Source organism: Oncorhynchus mykiss, chromosome 2, assembly GCF_013265735.2.
Source record: "Oncorhynchus mykiss isolate Arlee chromosome 2, USDA_OmykA_1.1, whole genome shotgun sequence".
Taxonomy (NCBI): domain Eukaryota; kingdom Metazoa; phylum Chordata; class Actinopteri; order Salmoniformes; family Salmonidae; genus Oncorhynchus; species Oncorhynchus mykiss.
In genome coordinates, this window is record NC_048566.1 from 75,137,189 (window position 1) to 75,160,953 (window position 23,765).

At 43.5% G+C, this 23,765-nt stretch overlaps 2 protein-coding genes across 11 annotated transcripts in view; both read left to right on the plus strand.

The window, feature by feature from the left end:
- The window catches only part of LOC110496136, a 153,947-nt gene extending 145,534 nt beyond the window's left edge, over positions 1–8,413 (plus strand). For all 4 annotated transcript variants that reach the window (XM_036955517.1, XM_036955518.1, XM_036955519.1 and 1 more), the window contains 7 exons: positions 72–150; positions 740–934; positions 3,187–3,325; positions 3,475–3,542; positions 4,159–4,302; positions 4,403–4,548; positions 4,747–8,413. In XM_036955517.1, the coding sequence (XP_036811412.1) occupies positions 72–150; positions 740–934; positions 3,187–3,325; positions 3,475–3,542; positions 4,159–4,302; positions 4,403–4,548; positions 4,747–4,890 (915 nt within the window). In that variant the 3' untranslated portion in view covers positions 4,891–8,413. The remainder of the gene's footprint in view (positions 1–71; positions 151–739; positions 935–3,186; positions 3,326–3,474; positions 3,543–4,158; positions 4,303–4,402; positions 4,549–4,746) is intronic.
- Positions 4,814–23,765, plus strand: part of LOC110501950 (voltage-dependent calcium channel subunit alpha-2/delta-1) — a 114,838-nt gene continuing 95,886 nt past the window's right edge. For 6 of the 7 annotated variants that reach the window (XM_036955521.1, XM_036955523.1, XM_036955525.1 and 3 more), the window contains exon 1: positions 9,985–10,290. In XM_036955521.1, the coding sequence (XP_036811416.1) occupies positions 10,157–10,290 (134 nt within the window). In that variant the 5' untranslated portion in view covers positions 9,985–10,156. Of the gene's footprint in view, positions 4,929–9,984; positions 10,291–23,765 lie in introns of those variants that run through there. The other variant, XM_036955531.1, reaches the window with a different exon arrangement.

Consider the following 23,765-nt stretch of genomic DNA (forward strand, 5'->3'; position numbering starts at 1 on the left):
ATCCTTGCCATCATTGATTGTAACTTACTGATTATAATGCATATAGCACATTTAATTGAATTGCATTGCAGATGGGGGAGTGCCATGAGTCTCCTAAGAACTCTGTGATAAAGAGCAGGAGCCACGGGATCTTCCCTGACCCAGCAAAAGGTCAGCCTCTTCCAGCTGCCTTGTTGCTTTTAACTAACGCTTGCCATTGTGTGGTTTAGCCACTCAGTTGCTTTACAGTTTTTCTTCATTTCCGTTTTGCTGATTGCCACTCTGTTGTCATAGTGAGAGAACATGTAGTCATGGTGACAGTTTTGCTAATGGCTATCATAATTATACTTTTAGTGCCAGTCACTTATCTGGCTCAGTGCCCTTCATGTTGTGGTGTCATTCTTGTTTTTTGTCATGTAGCAGATGCTCTTATCCAGAGCGACTTACAGTTAGTGCATTCATCTTACGATAGCTACTGTAGGTGAGACTACCACATAGCACAGTCAGAGTAATACAATTTCTTCTCAATAAAATAGCTATCAGCAAAGTCAGGGCTAGTAAGAAAGGGTGGGGTGTTAGTTCAAGGAAGTCAAGGTTATTCTATTTTTATGTTTTTGCCACAGTACAAATGTGTAACTACTACATGGCTCTTTTAGTGACTTTTACAGACATTCCCTTTATCTCCTCTATCTCCTCTCCCTCTCTCTATCACTACCTCCTCCCTCCTCCTCCCACTCCTCCCTCATCCCACTCCTCCCAGACATGCAGATGGTGACTCTAGAGAAATCCCACAGTAGTCCAGGCAGCTCTAAGTCATCTTCAGACGGCCAGCTTCGTTCCCATGGTCCATCCCGCAGCCAGAGCAAGAGCAGCGTCACGCAAGCCCACCTGGAGGATGCTGGGATAGCTATAGCTGCCGCCGAGGCCGCCGTGCAACAGTCCCGCCTCCAACCAAGTAATCCCCAACCCTTCCTGTGACACACTTCCTCTCGGCTCTGCCACGCATGCTAGCTCATCATCTCTCCCTTTATCTCTCCTCTTGTTCTATCACTCCTTCTTTTCTCTTCTTTTCCTCTCCCTTCTGTTCTGGCCTTCTGATTGGTTCTTCTAAGCAATTAGATGGTTCCTCTAAGTTCTATTCTGTTGGGTTTTCTTGTTTGCTCTAGGGGTGTAACACCCACTGATCTAGTCAGAGTGCATCACTAAAACATTGCATGGCAGATCTTATAGTAGACCCTGGCCTGTGGAGAAAACATCTCAATCTAAAATCTATATTAAAAATTAATTTATAAACTGCTGTTCTCACACTAAACACTGAAAATGTGTATGGTCCTCCGTTTCTCTGACGTTACTGTGACGTCTGCAGGGTTGGGGAAAGTGGGGCACAGCACCGTTTGGGCTCAGAGTGAGCAGATTTCCATCATACACACATCAGACACTCACAATAGCCCAGTAACACACAGGACAGAGACAAAACAGCCACAGTTCCCAGTCTAAATAGAGTGAGGATATACATGTCTCTCTCCAACATGGTTTTTACTGTCTCCCAGTGTGATCCCCTATCCATCCTCCAGGTCTAGAAACCATGATAGAGCTTGACCCCCAGGTTGTGACATGCAGTCCCCCCCCACCCCCCCTCTCCTGGTGCTAGTTTGTGTGTCTGGTTCAATCCCCTAACTGCCCTTTCATTGGAAAAGGTCAAGCCCCCGTAGGTGTGTGTGAGCAAGTGTGAGTTTGTGTGCATATGTGTGTGACCCCTGACCCCTAAATGTGTCCAATGTAATGATACAAATACCCTGAGATGTATAGTCTACCAGTAGCCCTTCCTCCCTTCCCACCCCCGACGTGATGAGTTTATAAACGCCAACTGGCACTGACCAGACACACCAGGAAGTACAGACACAGCAGCATGGGGGACAAAGGGCAACAGGAAACTGACTCTACACTCACCGGCCAATGAGAGTACAGAAAGGAGTCTGACCTTCAGGGGAACAGCAGTGTCTGGGGAAGGTGAGACAACAGGACGGGAGTATAGAAATTAGAAACAAGAATAATATAATATAACCTCACTAATCAAACTTCAGGCCTTTATCTCCTCTAGACAAGCATGGTATCATTAAGAAACATAAAACAACTTAATGATCATGTAAACCATTTAGAGTTTTGATATATATGTGTAAATAGTCAAAAATGTCTCAATAGTTACTTTGGTATTTATTTAAATTCATAATTAATGCTGCCTCCCTTGTGGCACAGCGGTCTTAGGCACTGCATCGCAGTGGGGAGGGTTAGGGTTAGGGGAGGGTTTGGCCGTCCAGGCGCATGCACACTGACTCGTGTCGCCAGTTGTATGGTGTGGCTGGCTTCCAGGTTAAGCGAGCAGTGTGTCAAGAAGCAGTGTGGCTTGGCAGGGTCATGTTTCAGAGGACGCATGGCTCTAGACCTTCGCCTCTTCTGAGTCCCTATGGGAGTTGCAGCGATGGGACAAGACTGTAACTACCAAATTGGATATCATGAAATTGGGGTAAAAACATTTTTAGTTAAAAATCATAATAAATATGCCCATCTATTCAAGTAATTACCATAACTATTATTTTAGCATGTTTATAAATTAGTATTATTATATTTATGTTACGTACTTTGCTATTACATCATGTTTATTCCATATGTATCAGTAGCACTTTACATAAATCGTTCAGTTATAATGCTTTATATCTTGTTAAAAGGATGTATGACCCTTTATAAGAGGTGAGAAGACATTGTAAAGGGGCCATACATGCTCATGACAGGTCTTACAATGCATTATAGCTACATCATGATGGATTGTTATTTAAGGAAAGTGTCACCCATGTTTGTTTTAGTCTGTTTGTCAGTAAATGTATTATTACCTGTAAGCTTAGGCAGGGTATGTTCATTGAACACTTGTTTGTTGTTACGGACACCAGAAGGAAAAGCTAATGGAGAGCCACATAATCAAATAAATAAACACTGTGACCACCGATGTAGCTACAACATTTACATTCACATTCATATATGAGAATACTAGTAACTTTTTTTTATATTATAGTTTATAGAATATTATGGACACACATTATCAAGGTAGTGAAATAAATCTCACTTTCTCTCCCTTCTACACTGACACACATGCCGTCATTCACTGCCCCTCCTCTCTCTCCCTCTCTCTCTCTTTCCCCCGACCCTCTGTAGGACCAGGCCACAGGTTGGGGGATGTGTCTGGGCCGGTGGTGTCCTCAGCCCCCAGTCTGATGGAGGGGTATGGGGGTCTGGATGGAGACGAGGGGGCTGGCACAGGGGTGGACAGTGCCATCTTCCAGGTCCCATGCATGTGAGTAAACAGCCTGTTTGTGTGGGGTGGTGCTAGCATGATGGGTGACCTCACCTAAGACCTGAAGACTTGTGTTAAAAGTGGTGGTGGATGATGTATCACATACATGTTTTGTATCTGTGGATCTAATGTGTGTTCATTTCCAACAGAGGGAAGATCATCCCCAACGGTCCTGACAAGTTTAAGGGACTGCCACTCTCGCTATCAGACAGCGAGGGTAAGACTGTGTGTGTGTGTGTGTGTGTGTGCCAGTATCTCCCAATAAACTTTGTCTTTACATGTCTGCCATCTGCTGGACCGAACAGGAAATAACACCACCTCTAAATGCCTGGTCCCATACATAGAAAGTAACTATCTCGCTCTCTGTGTCTTAACTATATCTAGGAATCAGATAGCTCAGGTGTCATGGTGCCTCTCTTTTTCTCTCAGTTTCTCCAGTTTCACTCCATAACAATAGACTAGAGGCCATCTTAGTGCACAACTGGGCAGCCAGTTCAAAGGTTCATTATCATTGGCAACTGACCTCTCAAACCTTTACTGGAAACGAGCATTCCCAACCTGACTTCTAACCGAGTTACAGCCACAGTGACGTGGCGGAGAATGGTTTTGGGTTCAGAACTGAGTTTAGTGAAACTGGAGAGAGGAGAGTCCTCCCCTGGATCCATTTTGGTGCAGGCAGTATGTCAATAATGCGTTGGTGTTGAATAATTTACATCTGCAGAGAGGAAGGGTGTGTGTATCTCGCTGTAACTTCGCCTCTGTCTCTCTCTCACTCTGTCCCTTGCTGCCAACCCCCTTGTTCCCTCCTACCCCTTCTGTCCCTCCTCTTCCAGGGGGTGGGGGTAAGACCCAGGTGATGGGGGAGATCAAGGTTGCTCTGAAGAAGGAGGTGAAACAAGAGGGAGACCAGCTGATCCTGGAAGTCCTACAGTGTAGAAACATCACTTACAAATTCAAGAGCCCAGACCACCTACCAGGTAACTGCGTGTGTGTGTGTCTGCCTCACTGATCGTCTGACTCTGTCTGTCTGTCTGCCTCACTGACTGTCTGACCGTCTGACTGTGTGTCTGTCTGTAGATCTCTATGTGAAGCTGTATGTGGTGAACGTGGCGACTCAGAAGAGGATTATCAAGAAGAAGACCAGAGTGTGTCGTCACGACAGAGAACCCTCCTTCAACGAGACCTTTAGGTTCAGCCTCAACCCCACCGGACACTCCCTGCAGGTAACACACACACTCTAACACCTTGTGTTTTTTTTACTCTGGTGTCCTGCTTTATGCAGATGTTTTATTGTTCCAACAGCCCCTAAGACTGTTCTGTAATACCGGTACTTTACACACACACGCATGAACGCACACAGTCAAACACAAACAAACACACAGGACACTACAAGTATGTGTGTGTGTTCCCCCTGTCCCTAGTTGTTCCTGGTGTCTAACGGGGGTAAGTTTATGAAGAAGACCCTGATAGGAGAGGCCTACATCTGGCTGGACAAGGTGGACATGAGGAAGAGGGTGGTCAGCTGGCACAAGCTGCTGGTCAGCTCCACACACAACCAGTCATGAGAGATCGACTTGAGAGGACACCGAGGGGTCAACCAGAGGTCAGTGAAGATCAATGAATACTCTTGGTCAATGGCTGTTCTTTGTCAAGACGAGGAGGAGGAGGAGTTGAGTTACACAGTGCCCTTCATCCCCTTTGTGTTATTCTGTATGAAAAGAAAAGAGAGGGGGAGGAGAAGAAGAGATAAGAGGGAAGGAAGAGGGGTTGCGGGTACGGACATGCCCAGAAAGAACTGATCCTCCTGTTCTCTCTCCCACTGCCATACATGGACTGTACCCTGATTCTTAATTGGACCAAAGACTGTCAGAGACTGTGCCCTGATTGGATAGACTGCCAGCACACACACACACACACACACACACACACACACACACACCGAGGAATGAAGAAGTCCTCCACTGTAAGAGGACAAACACATCTCACCACCTCTCAGCTCTCTGCTCGACATGTCGGATGCAAAACCTGACGTCAAACAGGACTGGGCAGCAATATCACAAAGATAGTTACCATGATGGAACTACTCATTTCTGTTCTGTCTGGATCTGATACGGTTGTTTATGGCTTATCAGATCATTATCATTATTGTGATTGATCTGTGAAAATGTCAGTCAGTCAGTCAGTCAGTGAGTGGGGTTCAAATTGATGTATTTGTTTGTGTGTTTTTGTCCTTGGCTGCTTGAAAAAGTATGGAATGTTTGTTGTAAGATTCTATTTATGTTGTGTACAAAAAGTACAGTGCAATTATATGGTTGATAAGTAATTAACGAAACCTGACCATACCTGAACGCTCAAGTCCAGTAGGTGGCAGTAATGTACCATTACAGTTTGTTGCCAACAGCCATAAAACTCCAACTTGACCTTAACTGGATAGATGTACATGTACATTCAGATTTAGATAGATATATGTCAGAATATGAATCATATCAGAGACACAGTGTACAGAGAAATTGTATTTATGACCATAGATACATATATTACAGACGATATGAGGTGTCTCCTCATGTACAGTTTATTCTAAAGACTACATTCTGTACAGACAAGAGTATGGAAGGAGCACAGACAATCCAATCCCTTTAGCTCTGGTGTTATGCAGTTAAACTGGGTGTTATACAGTGGGAAAATAGGAAAATGCAGTTCAAATGGTGAATGTAGAACTCATAGCACAACTGAGACATTAGAGGAGAACTACTACATGGATATCCCTCCTCTTACAGGTGGGGAGAAGAGAACAGATAGAAGAGGATGCCAGGTCCCTTCCCTTCAAACTCATTTCAGTCTGATATATTGTGTTATGAGAGAGTCCATTCCATATACAGACAGCAGTGTGTAGGAATGTTCCGTCCCCTCCCCTCATTATGTCCTGAATGTTACTCACTGAGGAAGATCCCATGATTTTACTGGACTCATCAGACTGGTTATGTTTTTGTGATGTCTTACGCACATGTGACTGGAGGCTTAAACAATCGTTTTGGTTTGAGAGCAAAACCGAGATTGCTGGCCACCTTGACCAACCTGCAATCTGACAGAGGGGTGTGTAGCCTCTCTCTGGTGAGTTGCTTTGCTCCCCTGTTTGGGCTGCTGGGCTGCTCACCTATTCTATGTTAAAGCAACAGTTAGACACACCTGTCCTCTGCGTGTGTGACATCACAGTCTGGTTCTGTAAAAAACATTTTTTTTTTAAAGTTTGTTCAACAGAACACTCAACATCTTGCTGTAAACAGTACACTGTAAACAGTACACTGTAAATTGTACACTGTGCAGTTAGTGTCAGTGGATGTAATGCGACAACACAGTGAACCAGCCTTTGTCACTGCCTCTGATCAAAGCTCTAAGTCATTACCTATGTCCCAGTCATAACATGGCAGGACACACTGATACACACTGATATACAGTCCAGATCTATGGGCTCAGAACCATATGGCGCTACTGTTGTTAGTATATTATTATTTCCAGTGATCTATATAGTGGATCATAGTGAACAACTTCATCAAGTGACCCTACAGAGCTAGTACCCTCAACCATACTGTCAGTGTCTGAAGGCATATCACTGAGCAACTAGGGAGGACAGATGCAATTTCCTAATAAATTAAGTCCATATCAGAGCCTCGAAATTCAGACACTGAGTCAAGATGTCACAAATGTTCATAAGACAAATAAACGTGATTTTAAAGAGGGTTAGTTTTACAGAAAATGATGTTGTCGTGCCAACCTTGTTTTGTATGCAAACCCATTGGTTGTGTTGAAGTCATTCTATGCAACATAGACCTTGTGTTTGAATGCATTTTCTTAACATGTAATATCAGTGAACATTGTGTCTGAAAATATGTATCTTATGAATAGAATTTTAATTTATTTTGGTTTATATATTATTGAAGAAAAGGATAAAAAAAATAGAGATTGTTTTACTACTTAACAGCTGTTATCATGTACATGAAGCTTGTGCACTTTAGTATTACATCGGTGATTGATTTCATTGTCCTGTGTAACGTGTCATGACATGCAAGTTGAAGTATCTGTTCCAGTTAGTGTCTCCATGTTGAGATGATGTTGAGTCATGTTATCTGTGCTGTAGGAAGAAGTTCAGACACCACTCTTTTTCATTTCCAAGGCAATAGAAAAACAAAAAACAACATCTACATTCACAGACAATTTAAGGTACATGTTGCTTCACAATGCACAAATCTAAGGAGACATCAATCTGTATGTTTGATACAACCACCAACACATGTATGTATAAATCAATGATGATGAGTCTGAGGACTGTCCAAGGACCCTTAATGGTCTCCTTAGATTTCCCTTAGCTAGATAGTTAATATACATTGTTCCTAAGTCCGTTGCTAGTAACCGTGAAACCATTCAAACGTGTATCTGTTGGGCGTGAATGTGGCATACTCATCTGATCTGTGTAAATACAAAGTGTTTTTATTTTCTAGAGAGATTGATGAATCATATTGTCTGAGGTTCGAGCATGTGAGTGTAAAAAAAAAAGAAGACAAAAAACTCAAACCTGTCTGTCTGTCTGTCTGTCTGTCTGTCTGTCTGTCTGTCTGTCTGTCTGTCTGTCTGTCTGTCTGTCTGTCTGTCTGTCTGTCTGTCTGTCTGTCTGTCTGTCTGTCTGTCTGCCTGTCTGTCTGTCTGTCTCTAGTGGTGTGTGTGAGGTACTTATGTGATCAGACTGTGTTGTCAACCCATGGGTGTCTGACTGTACAACCATGTCGCAGACGTCACCGAGCCAACCTGGATGTTGCATGTTTTGTTGATGGTCTGTCAATATTTTTGCTTCCAGATTATGTTTAAAAAGAGAGAATATGTATAGATTTATCGGAAATGGTATTCCGACTGTATAAAGATTCTGCTTGTAAAATTGTCTTGTTTTTCATTCAGTGTAAAAATGGAGAATCTAGCGTTCTGGTTTTGTGGTTGTACACAGGATGTGTTGAGATATTATTATGCAAATTGTGCTGTAAAAACCGTCTGTTTACCTAAAGTCTAAAGAATAAATATAAAAAGAGATTTATTCCACAACCTTAAAGGACTTTTGGTTTCATATTTGAGTGTGTTATGTAATCTGCAACTATTATTTTTCCTTCGGCTCTTATATGTACATCCACCCCAGTCAATTGTATTCAATCAAACTTTCAGCACTACACGTATTCCTGTATATTCGCTTCATGTCCATCAGGTGGCAACATCCTCTCAGTAATGGCTCCTAGTGGACTACAGTTGTGTTTCCCAACCCTGGTCCTCCAGTACCCCCAACAGTACACAGTTTCATTGTAGCCCGGGACAACCACACCTGATTCAACTCATTGAGGACTTGATGATTAGTTGACAGGTTGAATCAGGTGTGTTTGTCCAGGGTTACAGTAGAAATGTGGACTGTTGGCGGTACTGGAAGACCAGGGTAGGGAAACACTGGACTACAGGACAGAAAAGTAGAAGTTGTACATGCAGACGTGCACAGACACACACACAGCTTGCACGCACGTAAACACACAGAACAAAAACTTGTGTGCTGTGCTGAGAGAGTGTGTATAGCAAGCATTAGCCTAGCACCTCTGCATCCCCAGTCTAGAGACTGGCGGCTCCATCTCGGTCTATTGTCTGTCAAGGCCTCCAGCCTCCTATCTTTCAGCACTATTATGTCCTTCCTTTCTCTCTCTGCTTATTTCCTCTGTCTCACTCTCTATGTCTCTCCTCTATATGTCTATCCTCTCTGTCTGTCCCCTCTCTGTCTCTCCTCTCTATGCTAATGGGAGATGAGAGAGAGATAGGATGAGAGAGATGGTGTGTGTGGTTGCTAAGCAACGATTGATAACCAAATCCCCAAGCATCCCAGATGTGTTACCCTGCCCTGCCTCTGGGTCGGACTATCTGACTGGCTCCTCTGTTGTCCAACCAGACATGGACTCTGAGAGCCTAATAATTGGAACTAGATCACATAACACAGTCTGGCTGTCACCTGAAATACTGTATAATATATACAGTAGATTGGTCACATTGTTTTCTCAGCCCATTTTATTTTTAAATCTACCACCAATATTTTAGACAACCCATAGGCAAAACATATAGAGTAGGTGATTGTGTGATTGCATATTTACTGTAACCCCTGCTGTACATAATGCTTGTCTTGTTGGCATAATAACCAAAGGCTATGTAGGCCTAGCTTTTGGCACAACATCATTGGCTCGGTAGCCATTATGTCACTCATAGCGCTTGTAGAGGTAGGGAATCTTGTAAAACCCTTTAGATGGATCACGTTGTGAAGAATTTGATACTGTAAATCGCTATCTCATAACAGCCTGTTCAATGGTGCGATCAATAAGTTATCAGTCACCGCTGTCTTATGACAAGTCTGCTACCTGTCACTCACACTGTCGCTATGTCTCTCTCTGTCTGTCTGGGGGATTGATGATGATTGGTAAGGACTCCCCGAGAAATTATTTTACATCAAACTGAGTAAAATATGGTGTGTGTGTGTGTGTGTGTGTGTGTGTGTGTGTGTGTGTGCGTGCGTGCGCGCGCGCGAAAGAGAGAGATGTCAACCCAATAGAACATCCCTGATAGGCTATGTATCTGTGACTACCATCACCCCAGACAGACAGAGAGAGAGAGAGGTACCAATCGGGTACCTGTTAGAGCGCTGATGCCAGTTGATCAGATTGTCGGTGGCGGGGCTGGGTTATCTCCGAGTGTGTGACACACACTACTGGCTTGGCGTGGACCATTCTACACACTCAAACACGCAGCTGGAGAGGGGCGTAGTGTATGAATGTGCGTGCGTGTGTTTGGACGGGGAGTTGGCGCCTGGCAATGGACACCTACAGAACACACGCCGTGTTGATTTTACTGTTATTATCATCGGATATTTGTCTGCCGTCGCAGTTTCCAACACAACTCATGTAAGTACTAATCTAATCCTTGCCTATAGCTTCTCAAATCCCAATTGTTGGTTGTGTGACTCTGTAAATGCAGGTGACTAATTGTGTGTGTATGTGTGTGTGTGTGTGTGTCATTCCTAACAATGAATAACTAAAACAATGGTATCTGAGGAAAAACTGTTATTACAAGCGGGTTAGACCAGTCTTGCGATTTAGCACCTTGCCATCTCCCCCGGTTTATTTGTTAACTTCTTGTTACATCGCTGCGCTATTATGTCTGGATTGTCTGGAGATGCAAAAGAGGCGGTAGGATGGGCACCGGTCCCGTTTCTCTCCTTATTTCAACCGTCTGCTTCTCCTACTCCTCACCGTGACATATCCAGTGTATTTATAGCCTCTGTGTGTGTCAGTGTGACTGTTAATGAGACATGTGTTACTTTCACTAGCAGTTTCCTGTGTGCTGTTCGCCTTCGTTTGAATATGTTATGTGATTAATGGCTATAATGCGCGCAGTGTCGCAGGTAAATTGTGGCTGTTGGCTGGCCAAGGGATAATGTCCTGTAAACTTGTTGAAACAACCTGGACTCAGGGACAGACTAATCTGTTTTCTTCCATTTAGTATGATATGTTACGTTTTCCATTCATTTGTGGATGTCCATCATCCATTTTGTATGATATGTTACGAATTACAATTCGAATGATATGTTAGGAATTGCAATTTGTACAATATGTTACGAATTTGCAATAGTTCTACATATTTTACGAATTCCAATTTGTTGTGGCTAACGTTAGCTGGGCTAGGGGTTAGGTTATAGGGTTAATCTTAAGCTTAGCTAACATGCTAAGTAGTTGCAAATGCTACTTTCTCATGAGAATTGAACATGCAACATTTGGTCATTGCTCATATCGACACCATCATCCCGGAAACCCTTGACCAACTCCAATTCGCATACCGCCCCAACAGATCCACAAATGACGCAATCTCAATCACACTCCAAACTGCCCTTTCCCACCTGGACAAAAGGAACACCTATGTGAGAATGCTATTTATTGATTAAAGCTCAGCGTTCATCACCATATTGCCCACAAAGCTCATCACTAAGCTAATGACCCTGGGACTAAACACCTCCCTCTGCAACTGGATCCTGGACTTCCTTACTGGCCGTCCCCAGGTGGTAAGGGTAGGCAACCACACATCTGCCACTGGGACCCCTCAGGGGTGCATGCTCAGTCCCCTCCTGTACTCCCTGTTCACCCACGACTGCGTGGCCAAGCACGACTCCAACACCATCATTATTAAGTTTGCTGACGACATAATGGTGGTAGTCATGATCACCAACAACGATAAGACAGCCTAGGAGGTCAAACTCCTGTGCTATCTCCACCTGCTTCCATGGCAGGGTCTTGTCCCCTGCCATTACCTCCTCCCAGGTCCAGGGTGTCCTCCACTCATCTTTCACCCGGGCCCAGGATGTCCGCTCCTCATTCACACGCTGCTTGGTCCTTATTTGGTGGGTTATTCTGTCACGTTCGTCATATTGATGAGACTAAGGCACAGCGTGATATGAATACATACTTCCTTTAATAAAGAAAGAACACGAAACAATCAAATAAAATAACAAAACGAACGTGACGCTATATAAACCGAGTGCTGACAGGCAACTACACATAGACAATAACCCACAAAACCAAATTGGAAAATGGCAACCTAAATAGGATCCCCAATCAGAGATAACGATAAACAGCTGCCTCTGATTGGGAACCAATTCAGGCCACCATTGACCTACATTCCCTAGACATACAAAAAACCCATAGATATACATAAACCCTAGACAGGACAAAAAAACACATACCCACTCTTGTCACACCCTGACCTGACCAAAATAATACATAAAACATAGATAACTAAGGTCATCCGACCGTAAGGTGCTACAGATGGTAGTGCGTACGGCCCTGTACGTCACTGGGGCCAAGCTGGGGCCTATACTAGGCGGCATCAGAGGAATCCCAAACAATTGTCAGTCTCCAGTCACCCAAGTCATAGACTGTTGTCTCTGCTACCTCACGGCAAGCAGTATCGGAGCGCCAAGTCTGGGTCCAAAAGGCTCCTTAACAGCTTCAACCCCCAAGCCATAATAAGACTGGTGAACAATTCATCAAAAGCCACCCAGACTATTTACGTTGACACCGGACTATTTACACAGGACTATTTACGTTGACACCGGACTATTTACACAGGACTATTTACGTTGACACCGGACTATTTACACAGGACTATTTACGTTGACACCGGACTATTTACACAGGACTATTTACACAGGACTATTTACACAGGACTATTTACACAGGACTATTTACGTTGACACCGGACTATTTACACAGGACTATTTACGTTGACACCGGACTATTTACACAGGACTATTTACGTTGACACCGGACTATTTACACAGGACTATTTACGTTGACACCGGACTATTTACACAGGACTATTTACGTTGACACCGGACTATTTACACAGGACTATTTACGGTGACACCGGACTATTTACACAGGACTATTTACGTTGACACCGGACTATTTACACAGGACTATTCACATTGACACCGGACTATTTACACAGGACTATTTACACAGGACTATTTACGTTGACACCGGACTATTTACACAGGACTATTTACACAGGACTATTTACACAGGACTATTTACGTTGACACCGGACTATTTACACCGGACTATTTACACAGGACTATTTACGTTGACACCGGACTATTTACACAGGACTATTTACACAGGACTATTTACACAGGACTATTTACGTTGACACCGGACTATTTACACAGGACTATTTACACAGGACTATTTACACAGGACTATTTACGTTGACACCAGACTATTTACACAGGACTATTTACACAGGACTATTCACGTTGACACCGGACTATTTACACAGGACTATTTACACAGGACTATTTACGCAGGACTATTTACACAGGACTATTTATGCAGGACTATTTACACAGGACTATTTACACAGGACTATTTACACAGGACTATTTACGTTGACACCGGACTATTTACACAGGACTATTTACGTTGACACCGGACTATTTACACAGGACTATTTACGTTGACACCGGACCATTTACACAGGACTATTTACACAGGACTATTTACACAGGACTATTTACGTTGACACCGGCCTATTTACACAGGACTATTTACACAGGACTATTTACACAGGACTATTTACGTTGACACCGGACTATTTACACAGGACTATTTACACAGGACTATTTACACAGGACTATTTACGTTGACACCGGACTATTTACACAGGACTATTTACACAGGACTATTTACGTTGACACCGGACTATTTACACAGGACTATTTACACAGGACTATTTACACAGGACTATTTACACAGGACTATTTACACAGGACTATTTACGTTGACACCGGACTATTTACACAGGACTATTTACACAGGACTATTTACGTTGACACCGGACTATTTACACAGGACTATTTACACAGGACTATTTACGTTGACACCGGACTATTTACACAGGACTATTTACACAGGACTATTTACACAGGACTATTTACACAGGACTATTTACGTTGACACCGGACTATTTACACAGGACTATTTACACAGGACTATTTACGTTGACACTGGACTATTTACACAGGACTATTTACACAGGTCTATTTACACAGGACTATTTACACAGGACTTTTTACGTTGACACCGGACTATTTACACAGGACTATTTACGTTGACACCGGACTATTTACACAGGACTATTTACACAGGACTATTTACACAGGACTATTTACGTTGACACCGGACTATTTACACAGGACTATTTACACAGGACTATTTACACAGGACTATTTACGCAGGACTATTTACACAGGACTATTTACACAGGACTATTTACACAGGACTATTCACATTGACCCCGTATTCTATTTTTATTTAAAAAATTCAGAGTTCTAAACTTAACCTTAAATACAAATTCTGAGGTGAGACTGAGAGCTGATTGCATAGTAAACCCCAAGGCATTATTAACTAAAATAGTTCTAATAAATTTAACTCAAAGTCAATGAAAAGTCATTTTTTACTTATAATATGGAACTTACTCAAAACTAAATGAGATGTTAGTAGTACATTTTCCAAGTTTTCCAGAAATCACAGTTGGAAGATTCCTGGAAATCGTCCAATCAGGATTTTTTTTATCTGGAATTACTGCAATTTTGCTATGACTCAGAATAAGGCTTTATGATATATATAATTATTGTCATAAATAAATTATAGTTATACCATCCACCTAGGAACTCACTTGGTGAAGGCTCAAATCTCAAATCTCTACCCCCTACAGCAGTGGTCACCAACCGTGACTGCTCAATCTCCAAGGAATTCGTAGTCGATCTCCAAACATTTCTGTAAAAAACCCAACGATACAGCCTTGTGTTACTATTTTGATTCATGCTGTTGGCGGAAGGTGCACTTGATTCAGCAGCCCTAGCGCCGGGAAGGCAAAGTGTTTAATTTGGAATCATTTCATCTGTCTGAAGTTAAAACCCTGCCTACAGGGCAGAGCCAGAGCGCAAATCAAGTTCACCAATAGGCCTACTGTTGTAGCCAATCAGAAAGCTCAGATCACTGTGTAAGTTGTTATTCAGCACTAGTGTCAACACTTTGTTCAATATTTTTACAAGCCATAAAATGTGTGTTCTCCCTACTTCCACTCACACTACAACCAGCACTGCAGCTGCAATGAATGAGTAGAGCAAAGTTTTCCCATAAGCTTGCCGTATTATTAGCATCTTTTGTCTTTTTTAATATCAAGGAATATTTAACTTTCTCTGATCATAGGATAACAACATGAATTGGTGCTTGAGGCAGAAATAATGCAGTGCGACTTGAGTTTCGCCATCAGCTGGAAGACTGTGTCTCCTTTTCTCAGCGGAGGAAGGGAGAGCGGAAGGATGGTGAGTCGGGTGAGAGGCAGTCTCGCCAATGTTCCCTCCCCTCAGACTGACCATCAGATGCAGGTCATCAGTCCAGTAAAAAATAAATGATGCTGTAATTGTTATGCACACTCAGCTGTGACTCACAAGTAATACAACAAATGATCTATTACCAGTGTGATCATATACCTACATTTTTAAAATATAATTTCAAAATGGTCTGAGAAGAACAACATTGACAGGGCAAATCAAGCATAGCCAATTTGCAGTGGTAATGTATTGGGCCTACTGCACAAACCTCATTGTTGTAGAGCTGTTGGTTAAGGTTGCATAGGCTTATGTTTTTTGAGTAATGATGGCACATTGGTGTTTACAGTGTACCATGTAACATATCATAATAATTTGAGTGTCCTGGATTTACACTTACTATGTTACGTCTAGTGCAGTGGTTCTTAACCTGGGTTTGATCGAACCCCAGGGGTTCGGTGAGTCAGTCTCAGTGGTTCTTAACCTGGGTTTGATCGAACCCCAGGGGTTCGGTGAGTCAGTCTCAGGGGTTCGGCGGAGGTCAAGACACACATCCGACTCATATGATTTGTGATGACACGCCCCGCTTGGCCATCATTGGCTGCAGGTGATCACGCTACATCGCTTGGCCTATCTGTGCTGCAGGCAATTTGGTGCGCTCAGTAGTCGACTTGTGACTGTCGTGATGGTACGTCTTGTGATTTCTTTCTTAATATTTTAATCCCTTCATACTTACTATGTCGGGCAAAAAAAGAAAGTGGTCGAACGAATATGTACAATATGGATTCACATGTATAACGGAACGTGATGGGAGTCAGCGTCCTAACTGCATGATTTGCAATGCCAAGTTGAGCAATTCTAGTCTAGCACCGGCAAAACTAAGAGAACACTTCTTTAAGCTGCATGAAGATGGAAAATACAAGAACACAACGCTCGCTGAATTCAAGGTGAAGAGAGCCAGATTCGATGAAAAGGCTACTCTGCCTGTTCTCGGCTTTGAACCCATCAACAAACCGATCCTCACAGCCTCGTAAGAAGTTGCTTACCTGATCGCAAAGCAGGGCTAACCACACACCATTGGTGAAACACTCATAAAACCAGCTGTGTTGAAGATGGCGAATATCATGTTGGGAAAAGAGGCTGAAGTTAAGTTATCCCAAATTCCTCTTTCAAATGACACCATCAGCGACAGAATAGAGGACATGAGCAAAGACATCTTGGCTCAAGTAGTTGCAGATCTGCTTTCAAGCCCGGCAAAATTCAGCCTTCAACTCGACGAGACCACAGACGTTTCCAATCTAAGCCAGCTTGCTGTATTCGTGCGCTATGTGAAAGACGACGAGATAAAGGAAGATTTGTTTTATTTTGTAAGCCTCTTACAACAACAACTAAGGCAGCCGATGTGAAGAAACTTGTGGATGACTTCTTCAAAGACAACAATCTTTCGTGGGATATGGTTTCTGCAGTTTGTTCGGACTGAGCTCCAGTCATGCTGGGAAGAAAGTCTGGTTTTGGTGCGCTAGTGAAAGCCGGTGCACCACACATCATTGTTACGCATTGTATTCTGCACAGGCATGCGTTGGCAACAAAAACCTTGCCTCCAAAACTGGCAGAAGTATTAAAGATTGTAGTGGAATGCGTGAACTATGTGCAAACTAGTGCTCTGAGGCACCGCATCTTCAGTGAGCTGTGTAAAGAAATGGGATCTGAATTCGAGGTACTTCTGTACCATTCTAACGTTCGGTGGTTATCCCGGGGACAGGTGCTGAATCGTGTTTTTGCCGTGCGTGTGGAATTAGCCCTGTTTTTGCAAGAGCACCAACATTGTCATGCAGATTGCTTCAAAAATTCTGAGTTCATTCTCATTTTAGCGTACATGGCTGATATCTTCGCAGCTCTCAATCATCTCAATCAAAAGATGCAGGGCGGTGGAGTCAACATCATCGACGACTGTGTAAGTAAGATCGAAGATGTATCTGGAATCGGAGACATTTCTGTATCCGCGGAACTGAAGCAAGCAATTGCCACGCACTTAGATGAGCTTGCAAAGTCTCTCGACGGATACTTCCCTACAAGAGAGTCATATCCAGCATGGGTGAGACAGCCGTTCACGTTTAGTGTTGAGACAACAGATGTCAATGATGAATACCTCGATGAAATCATTGAAATTCAGCAGAGCCAGGTTCAACAGCAACTCTTCAGAACAACAACGCTTTCAACGTTTTGGTGTCAACAAATGGTAACGTACCCTGTTATTGCTAAGAAAGCTCTGGAGATTTTCAAACCGTTTGTTACAACATATCTTGCGAGCAATCCTTTTCGAGGATGCTGGACATAAAAACGAAGAAAAGGAACAGACTTTGTTGCAAAAATGACATGAGAGTGGCACTTGCCAAGGTGAAGCCGCACATTTCTGAACTGGTCTCTGAAAGGCAACAGCAGAAGTCACACTGATTTGCAGTAAATATTCATTATAATGTTTTTGTTTTTGTGTGAAAATCATGTTTTGATGATTTTGTTCTTTGAACACAGTGATGTTGATGCACGGTTCATTTTCTGCACCAGTAAAATATATACTGTACCTGTGTTTTGAATTTGAAAAAATCATATTTTATTTCTCCAATTAAGAAAGGTTTGGTGAATGCGCATATGAAACTGGTGGGGTTCAGTACCTCCAACAAGGTTAAGAACCACTGGTCTAGTGTCTGAGACCAGACCTGTTGAAAAGGGGAGGTAGAGCTTAATTAAAGCTGACATATGTTACTTTTTGGGTGAGCTGACCAAATTCACATAGACATGTGGGTTATAGATTTGTCATTCTCATTGAATGCAAGTCTAAGTAGCGATAGATCTGTTTGATGTGCGCTATTTCTATGCTTCCCATTCTTAAATTTCGCTTTTGCATCTATTACTATCTGGTTGTGTACACCAGCTTCAAACATCTGAAAATCCTATATTTTTGTTTATGAAAAACATATTTCACAGTTTAGATGGGAGAATGATTATATACACTATACTTGCTTGTTATGTCACATAAACTGAAATTCGGCGAACTATTCAAATTTTTGCATCCAGGAAATGGTGGAGCGATTTCGGAATAGTGCATCTTTAAGACTTACTGTGGAATATATGAGATAATGATATCATACTGTTAGCTTATGATATACTGTGACTCCCAAAGGTCCTAAAGGTTAAAACAGTGAAACACAGAATATGTATTTTCATGGGTTTATTACAGAGATCATACAGTTTATGGTTTATTACTATGTCATATTAGATTATATGTCCTGGTCTAACACAATAAGTGTTGCTTTGGGAAAATGGGAAGAAAAGATTAATGCTCTGTACCCTAATGATCTCCCAGTGTTAAAGAGCTGATAATTGAAGGTAACAGCAGACATTATGTGTGTGTACTCAGTTAGCTTCACTCCACCCAGCAGTTACTCTGGGGATGTAGGATGCGACACAAGGAGCGGTATCTAGCGATTACAGGCAGGTAGCCTAGTGGTTACAGGCAGGTATCCTAGTGATTACAGGCAGGTATCCTAGTGGTTACAGGCAGGTATCCTAGTGGTTACAGGCAGGTAGCCTAGTGGTTACAGGCAGGTAGCCTAGTGGTTACAGGCAGGTATCCTAGTGGTTACAGGCAGGTATCCTAGTGGTTACAGGCAGGTATCCTAGTGGTTACAGGCAGGTATCCTAGTGGTTACAGGCAGGTAGCCTAGTGGTTACAGGCAGGTAGCCTAGTGGTTACAGGCAGGTAGCCTAGTGGTTACAGGCAGGTATCCTAGTGGTTACAGGCAGGTATCCTAGTGGTTACAGGCAGGTATCCTAGTGGTTGCAGGCAGGTAGCCTAGTGGTTACAGGCAGGTAGCCTAGTGGTTACAGGCAGGTATCCTAGCGATTACAGGCAGGTAGTCTAGCGATTACAGGCATGTAGTCTAGTGGTTACAGGCAGGTAGCCTAGTGGTTACAGGCAGGTATCCTAGTGGTTACAGGCAGGTAGCCTAGTGGTTACAGGCAGGTATCCTAGTGGTTACAGACAGGTATCCTAGTGGTTACAGGCAGGTATCCTAGTGGTTACAGGCAGGTAGCCTAGTGGTTACAGGCAGGTATCCTAGTGGTTACAGGCAGATATCCTAGCGATTACAGGCAGGTAGTCTAGCGATTACAGGCAGGTAGTCTAGTGGTTACAGGCAGGTAGCCTAGTGGTTACAGGCAGGTATCCTAGTGGTTACACGCAGGTATCCTAGTGGTTACAGGCAGGTATCCTAGCGATTACACACAGGTAGCCTAGCGGTTACAGGCAGGTAGCCTAGCGGTTACACACAGGTAGCCTAGCAGTTACACACAGGTAGTCTAGCGGTTACACGCAGGTAGTCTAGCGGTTACAGGCAGGTATTCTAGCGGTTACATGCAGGTAGTCTAGTGGTTCCAGGTAGGTAGCCTAGTGGTTACACACAGGTAGTCTAGTGGTTACAGGCAGGTAGCCTAGTGGTTACACACAGGTAGTCTAGTGGTTACAGGTAGGTAGCCTAGCGGTAGCCTAGCGGTTACAGGCAGGTAGCCTAGCGGTTACAGGCAGGTAGTCTAGTGGTTACAGGCAGGTAGTAGAGAGTTAAGAGAGTTGGGCCAGTAATCGAAAGGTTGGTGTTTGAATCCCAGAGCTGCCTAGGTGAAAAATCTGTCCGTGCCCTTGAGCAAGGCACTTAACGCTAATTGCTCCAGGGTCGCTGTCAATAATATCTGATCCCTGGCTCTGACATCACTCTCTCAGGGTGTCTCAGGGGGAATGGGATATGCAACAAAATAAACTTTCCAATTCACATGTGTATAATACAGAATTGTACATATGTGAAATAGGACACATTTAAGCACCCACCTACTTATTATTTGTACTATTATTATTATCTGTGGCAGGTTGGGTAAATGCCAGTCCCAAACATTAAACTGCAATCTTTTTCTACCTTTGTCTTTCGATCTGGTGACTAAATTGGTATAGTTGCATACAGAGGTTGGGATTTGTAGATTGTTGTCTCTTCTGTCTTGCAGAACAGCTTGTTTTTCCATGGTCATTTGTAAGCAGGAATCTATCGAATCACACAATCCCCACTGTATTGAAGACATTTCAGTTCTTTAAAAGTATTGTCCCGCGAGTTGATGCCTGTGTTGTCAGACTGTGTCTGTCTCTATAATGATGTGTAATTAGTCCATAGTTCAACACAGCATTCCGCTGACACACTCAGTATGGATACACTCATTACCCCCCCTCCCCCACTCTCTCTCTCTCTCTCTCTCTCTCGCTCTCTCTCGCTCTCTCTCAATCTCTCTCTCAATCTCTCTCTCTCTCTCTCTCTCTCTCTTTCTATCGCTGTGTGTGTGGAGCAATTTAGGGCAGTATCTGACCCAGTTGCTGTGTGTGTGTATTGGTAATTATTCTGTGCTGACTTTAGAAGTTACAGTAGTTATATCTCTATGACCAGAGCAGAGCACCCCTGCCAACTCAGACAAACTGCACTGTCTATACATTAATGGAGCAGAGCTGGGTCTGGATTGGTCAGTTTGACCGATATGCACTTGTACATGTAGGGTTGATTTGGAGATGATCAACAATACAAATAGAACAACTCATGCATACAGAACTTACACAGTCGTACTTTTAATGTTTCTGGAAATGTTGAGGCCACATGAAAGCTGAGAGGTAAAACCTTACCACTACTTAGTAGCTCCTCTCTCTCAATTCAATTCAATTCAAGGGGCTTTATTGGCATGAGAAACATATGTTTACATTGCCAAAGCAAGTGAAGTGGATAAACAAAAGTGAAATAAACAATAAAAGTGAACAGTAAATATTACACTCACACAAGTTCCAAAATAATAGAGACATTTCAAAGTCATTTTATGTATATATACAGTGTTGTAACGATGTGCAAATAGTTAAAGTACAAAAGGGAAAATAAATCAACATAAACATAAATATGGGTTGTATTTACAATGGTGTTTGTTCTTCACTGGTTGCCCTTTTCTTGTTGCAGCAGGTAACAAATATTGCTGCTGTGATTGCACACTGTGGTATTTCACCCAGTAGATATGGGAGTTTATCAAAATTGGATTTGTTTTCAAATTATTTGTGGATCTGTGTAATCTGAGGGAAATATGTGTCTCTAATATGGCCTACGGCGACCTTTCTCAATAGCAAGGCTATGCTCACTGAGTCTGTACATAGTCAAAGCTTTCCTAAATTTTGGGTCAGTCACAGTAGTCAGTTATTCTGACAATGTGTACTTTCTGTTAATAGACAAATTGCATTCTAGTTTGTTTTTTCAAAAATTATTTCCAAAGTGTCAAGTAATTGTCTTGTTTTCTCATTTTTTGGTTGGTTCTAATTGTGTTGCTGTCCTGGGGCTCTGTGGGGTCTGTTTGTGTTTGTGAACAGAGACCCAGGACCAGCTTGCTTAGGGGACTCTTCTCCAGGTTCATCTCTCTGTAGGTGATGGCTTTGTTATTGAAGGTTTGGGAATCGCTCCCTTTTAGGTGGTTGTAGAATTTAACGTCTATTTACCTGGATTTTGCTCTACTGCATTATTTGGTGTTTTACGTTGTAAACAAAGGATATTTTTGCCATTCAGAGTCTCAATTTAGTGTTTGCGTTATGTTTGTGTTACAGCGTGTACTGGAGGCAGACCTGAGGTAAGGCTGATCGAGACCCCCAGACGTTCCATGAACGCTTTCCAAACTCTTGACGTGAACTGGGGACCCCGATCCGACGGGGCTGGTTTTCTTTTTGTAATCCGTGATTGACTGTAGACCCTGCCACATACCTCTTGTGTCTGAGCCATTGAATTGCAACTCTACTTTGTCTCTAAACTGACGCTTAGCTTGTTTGATTGCCTTGCAGAGGGAATAGCTACACTGTTTCTATTCGGTCATGTTTCCGGTCACCTTGCCCTGGTTAAAAGCAGTGGTTTGCGCTTTCTGTTTCGCGCGAATGCTGCCATCAATCCACAGTTTCTGATTTGGGAATGTTTTAATCGTTGCTGTGGGTATGACATCGCCGATGCACTTTCTAATGAACTCGCTCACCGAATCAGCGTATTTGTCAATGTTGTTGTAGTCCTCTGCCTGAATTGGAAGAGCCTTTCCCCCGCCGCTCTACCTTCAGGTGGATGGTCGAAGACGGCCCGGAAGCGACGGGTGAACTTCTCGACATGGTCCAACGTCATGTCTCTTCTCTCCACACGGCATTTGCCCACTCCAGCGCTCCTCCCGTGAGGCAGGAGACAAGGGTGGCCACTCTCTCCCTTCCCGAGGGAGCTGGGTGCACAGTGGCCAGGCAGAGGTCCAGTTGTAACAAGAATCCCTGGCACTGTGCTGCCGCTCCATCATACTCCCTGGGAAGGGAGAGACGCATCCCACTGGAATTCTCTCCAGATGGGACTGGTGGAGACAACCCCGGTTGTGGTGGTCGAGGCACTGGAGAGACTTCCTGTCTCTCCCAGTGGTCCATGGTCTGGACAACGCAATCCATGGCACCAAGATGATGTAACATGGCCGAATGTTCCTGGACTCTCTCCCCGACTCCTCTAACCTGGGTACCTGCTCCTGCTGACTCCATTAGAGGTGTGTAATTCTGTTATGGCGTGTACTGGAGGCGAAGTCAGGTGCAGAGTATAGTTAACAGGCGCTCATTTATTTTCCATTCCAAAACGAGAGCACTACAATAATCAAACGCGCTCAAAACACGGAACATAAATCAAATCCAGCGCATGAATCAAACAACACATAACATGAAACAATTACACACAAATACATGATGGGAAACAGAGGGTTAAATACAAGTAGATTGATTGGGGAAATTAAAACCAGGTGTGAATGGAACAAGACAAGACCAAGACCAATGACCGGCGCCCGAACAAGGAGAGGTGGAAGTCGTGACAGTTTGTCACATTTTGTGAATTCTTGGTTGGTATGCGGACCCCAGACCTCACAACCATAAAGGGCTCAGGTAGTGCAGGTCATCCAGGATGGCACATCAATGCGAGCTGTGGCAAGAAGGTTTGCTGTGTCTGTCAGCGTAGTATCCAGAGCATGGAGGCGCTACCAGAAGACAGGCCAGTACATCAGGAGACGTGGAGGAGGCCGTAGGAGGGCAACAACCCAGCAGCAGGACCACTACCTCCGCCTTTGTGCAAGGAGGAGCAGGAGGAGCACTGCCAGAGCCCTGCAAAATAACCTCCAGCAGGCCACAAATGTGCATGTGTCTGCTCAAATGGTCAGAAACAGCCTCCATGAGGGAGGTATGAGGGCCGGACGTCCACAGGTGGGGGTTGTGCTTACAGCCCAACACCGTGCAGGACTTTTGGCATTTGCCAGAGAACACCAAGATTGGCAAATTCGCCACTGGCGCCCTGTGCTCTTTACAGATGAAAGCAGGTTCACACTGAGCACGTGACAAACGTGACAGAGTCTAGAGACGCCGTGGAGAACGTT